Here is a 4,598-nt window from a genome sequence, read left to right on the forward strand (position 1 = left end):
GGAGGCATACCTGTGCAATAGGCAAGGTTCTGCCAAATTAGCAATTTGGAAATTGTTAATCTGGTAGAGAAGCAGCTTTTTGTGATGGTCATGCCACTTCAAAACAACTAAGATCAAAATTCACTGGGTAAAGAGAAAATATCTAAGTTAACTGAGCATCTGATAAAGCAGTATGTCTTGCAATTTCACCTGAGGTCCAGACAGTCCAAGAATGCAATTGCAACAATACTTGATACAGAGTCTAAAACACGTTCTCTTCTATCATCTTCAGTAGCTGGAAAAATTTGTAAAAACAAAAAAACCTCAACTTACATAATATCTCCAACAGCAAATTGAGATTCCAGAGAAGCAAATGCAGCAAGTTGTTTTATTGTAAATTTATAGTAATTAGTCTCCCTATTTCAAACAGATACCAAAATTAAAGAGTTTTTTTAACACCTCACTTGTAAGTCCAAAGACCCGGGGATCTTCTCCACACAGAGCTCAATGAAAGAAAAAGTCAAGTTTTGGTCCTGCTGCTGCTATTGAGGGAAAAGGTCTTTACAGATTATGGAGGACTTTTCCTAGACAGAGTATTCCATGTGGAAACAGGACTAACACACATATAGCCAATATTAACACGGATCAGGGACAGGCTTCTACTTTTCACTGCAAAACAACTGAGCAATAGAACCTCTTGAAAAGAGGAAAACATTATTCAGCCTTAAGCTTGAATACAGCCTACTGTATTCAATAGCTAGAAAAAGTTCCCAGTCTTGATGTTAGCTGCAACCAAATCCTCGGCAACATACAGAACTGCTGTTGTGCAAAACCAGAAATCAGTCTGACTCATTGCCCAACTCCAACTTAAAGACTGTTTAACTTCAGCGTTTCTCCAGTTTTTTGTACTTGGCTTCTGCAAAAGGAAAAAAAACAGTATTTTAGTACTGGGTAGGTAAGAGCTTTGCGTCTTGTAAGCTGCTATGCATCTTAAAATTCAAGGTAATTTACTGTATCATTCAGGACCCTTTTTTACTAATGCATTTAGGCAAATGTAATTGTGTAATGATTTTTTGTTGAGCACACAGTGCTTAAGTCAGACAACTGATCTTAAGACAATATAACTTGAGTACTCAGGGGAACTGTATGAATTCCTCTATTTGCAGGATTAAACAGGTCTTTAAAATTTGGGTCAGTGCATATTGTAAAAGAAAAATCAAGACTCTCTAAGCAGCTGGAGTTTAGTAACACCTGTACTAGTTCACCATAATATAACTTGTTATATTAATCTTTTCCCAAAGCTTATAATTTCACATATAATGTTTTCTGCTCAAAAGCAGCATAGGCAACTCAGCAGATTGTGTTTGTTAAATAGAGTTTATTTCTCTTTAAATACCCTTGCAAGGCAATATGCTGCTAGGTCATAACAGTAAAGGACAATAGTTACCAAGTTTTTTGGAATATGCATCCAATTTATAAGCTGCCTGCTCCAGAGCTGCAACCTGTTCCTCAATTAGGTTGATTTGTTCCAGATATGGCTGAAGATCAGCATCTTAAAAAAGCAGGAAAATTGCATCTGTCAGTTTTCAGTAATCCACTTCCAAGAAACACTTGAAACACAAGAATTTCTCGTAACATTCTTCAGACAGAACAATTTAAAAGCTCTTTCTTTCCCCTGCCCTGTGGCACTGACAGCTGTATTCCAGGAAAGCATGAATTATTTAAAGCACTGGCTAGACCCTAACACAAGTCGTAACAGAATGTGAATCAAAAGAAGTGTTATTCCTATCAGATCCAAAATACAGGGCAAACCAGCACATAAATTCAGATATATTTTCTCTTATACTAGTCTACAGCTGTAAAGAAATATACGAGATTAGCATTGTATAGCAGCACATCTATTTCAGTGAGTTAGTTTTCTTTCCTTCAGCACCTAATGGAATGGAAACCTTCTGACTCTTAGGATGCTTCATTTCCCAAACAAGTACACCATTCATTATACCCCTATATTATTTGAATACTTACATTTTTGATTTAAATCCTTCAGATTTCTACTGATGTTTATAGCAATATCTTTCATTTCTAGGTACTTCAAGCTAGTCAGCTTATTCATGTTTTCCAAGAGTTTGTAGTCTTCACTGGTGGCTTAAAAAAGAATAAAAGTTTATTTTAATTAAGGGTTCATGTGGTTTGAATCATGTGCAGACTCTTCAAAAGGACAAGAGATTTCAAACAAAGAGACAAAGGTAGCAGAACAGTTTAGATGGCAATACAGGAATTAGTATAATGTGTTGAAACTTACAAGAGAGACAACTTTCTGTGAATTGCAAAAATTAACTTGATAAATTCACTTGTAATTTTCTTCTGAGAGAAAAACTTACTAATTCCTCACATTTTTACTCTTCCTCTGTCAGTCAGACACTTATGTTTTTACAAAACTGATAGCACAAATCCAGACTGGTCATGTGTATTATGTGTCTTTCAAGTCTGTGCAAATCAGTAGTGCTATGGAGTACTTTTAAAATTAGAGCCTACGGAATGCACTAACTTGATGAGCAGTTTGCTTTGCTCCAGTTAATTTTGCACAGCAGTTCATTCTAAAGTATCAACATGTTGGAAAAGATGTGCATGATCCTTGCTCTCAGAAACTAAGTAACTGCACATGCTCCACTGTCTGTTGTGCTTCCTTTCTAGTCTTTCTTAAGCTAGACTGCTTTTGTTTGCTCACTTTTCCATGTACAAACTTTCACAAGACAAAACAGAATTACTTTTTTAAGCTGCTGATACCATACTGAATTATTCTGAAAAATATTTATGCTATTCTGGGACTTCATTAAATTAATATGACCAATCTGTGTTGTCAGTAGCCTAGCAACATGCCAGACTTGAACTGACCGTCCTACTAGATGAGATCTAAATAAACTGGGACAAACTATACAACAGATTTTTTGAAAGAAGCAAGAACTTACTTGCAGGTCAGTATTGCTGTTCCTTACCTGTCAGTTCACCTGTTAAATAAGTGGCCATTTTGTTGAACATGTCTTTACAGAGTTCATTGATGTCTGCCTCCGCTGGTTCCTTTGCTTCCTCTGCAGTTTCAACAGCAGGATCCTCTGCTCGGGGTAGACATTACAGAGTTAAGGCAAAGCTATAGCAGGTACAGAAACACACCGGAAAGATGGTCTCATTTTTTTCTCCCTTTAAACTGCCCACAGCTACTTCGCATATAAGTTGTGCACTTTACGTTAAGAGGTAACAAACCTTGGCAGCTTCCTTAAAACAGCACCAAAATTATTTCAGAATGATAATGTGGCGAGTATTCAAGCGGCTGGCAGGCGCCCTGACCGCACTGGCAAACACCAGCCCCCTCCTTGGGAAGAACTTCTATGTGCCTCTGCGCAGGGTGCTCATGTTTATTTCCAGTCACTGATTCGGCACAGAACAGCCCCCGACCCTTCACGGGGCCCACAGCAAATCCGAACTGCTGAAAGCGGCAATGGCCGCCTTTCTTCTCCAAACCCGTCTCTACCACAACCCTCTGCTGTCCTTCCCCTGCGCAAGTCTGGCATCTTCACCCAGCCCCACAGGCCCCTCTTTCCCGCGTCGGTAGCGCTTGCCAGCTCGCACACGGGGCTGCCCGAGGGCCGCGGCTCCCGCAGCCGGAGCGAGGGAGGCCTCGGCCGGGCCCTGGGGCAGCAGCAGCCGGCACGGTACAGACCAGACCAGCCCGGCCCAGCCCGGCCCGGCCCGGCCCGGTCGGTACACGCGAGGCCGCGGGCCCGCCGGGGGCTCGTCCCTGCGCCGCGGCCTGCCCGGCCCCTGCCCCGCCCCGCGGTTTCGGGGCGTCCCCGACCCCCGGCCCCGGCCCCGGCCCCCGCCCCTTACGCTTTGCGGGCTGCACGCCGGCTTCGGGCGGCCCCTCCGCCGCGGCCGCCATGGGCACAGAGCCGCGCCCCGCCCGCCTCCGCCGGCCCCCGCCGGGCCCGGGCCCGGGCCCGCCCCGCGCCCGCAGGGAGGAGCCCCGGCCCCGCCTTCCCCGCGCTGCCGGCGGCGCGATGGGCACAGCCGCGGGAAGGCGCTGCTCCCGGCCCGGTAGGCGGGGAGGCACAAATACCGAGAAGTAAAGCGTCGCACAGTTTACTTTTCACCAGCTGTGAAAGGCCGTGAAGCAGCACAGAGAGGGTGTGGTACAAACGAGCACAACTCGGTGCGGCTGTGCCGTCGGTGCGATCGTTGCTCCCTTAGGGGGCACAGCCGCGGTGATCCCGACAAGGGCAGCACCAGCAGCGCTCGCACCACGTGCCGGCCCCGGGGCTGCTGCCGGCCCGGCCCCCGCGGGCAAACCCTCCCGGCCTGTGTTTGAGGAGCTCTCCCTTTGGCACCTGGTGCGCTGCATGTGCGGATCTTAGTGCAACTTAAAAGCACCGCTGCTGTTGCTGAGGATGTGGTGAGGACACAAGTGCTGGCACACCGCAGGTTATCCAGGGGGGGACTGCGCTGTGTGTCGCTGGAGTTTTCCACAGCAGTCTACGTGCTGCTTTTGACTCCACATTGTAGTCGCACTAGATGTAGGTCGTGCAGCTAAATATTAAGTCTGTTGTTAAAAAACTCTGCTAGTG

The 4,598-nt window shown here is 45.6% G+C and overlaps 1 protein-coding gene across 2 annotated transcripts; it reads right to left on the reverse strand.

The window, feature by feature from the left end:
- Positions 1-353: 353 nt before the first annotated feature.
- Positions 354-4,075, reverse strand: BLOC1S2 (biogenesis of lysosomal organelles complex 1 subunit 2). 2 transcript variants are annotated; one of them, XM_071563061.1, is made up of 5 exons: positions 3,865-4,075; positions 2,976-3,092; positions 2,005-2,124; positions 1,427-1,531; positions 354-895 (listed from the first exon to the last, which is right to left on the reverse strand). In XM_071563061.1, the coding sequence occupies exons 1-5, from the start codon at positions 3,914-3,916 to the stop codon at positions 864-866; spliced, it is 426 nt and encodes a 141-aa protein (XP_071419162.1). In that variant the 5' UTR covers positions 3,917-4,075; the 3' UTR covers positions 354-863. The 2 variants fall into 2 exon arrangements, with proteins under 2 accessions (XP_071419162.1, XP_071419163.1); XM_071563062.1 differs by lacking the exon at positions 3,865-4,075 and adding an exon at positions 3,241-3,795.
- Between the last annotated feature and the right edge of the window lie 523 nt (positions 4,076-4,598).

Source organism: Pithys albifrons, chromosome 9, assembly GCF_047495875.1.
Source record: "Pithys albifrons albifrons isolate INPA30051 chromosome 9, PitAlb_v1, whole genome shotgun sequence".
Taxonomy (NCBI): domain Eukaryota; kingdom Metazoa; phylum Chordata; class Aves; order Passeriformes; family Thamnophilidae; genus Pithys; species Pithys albifrons.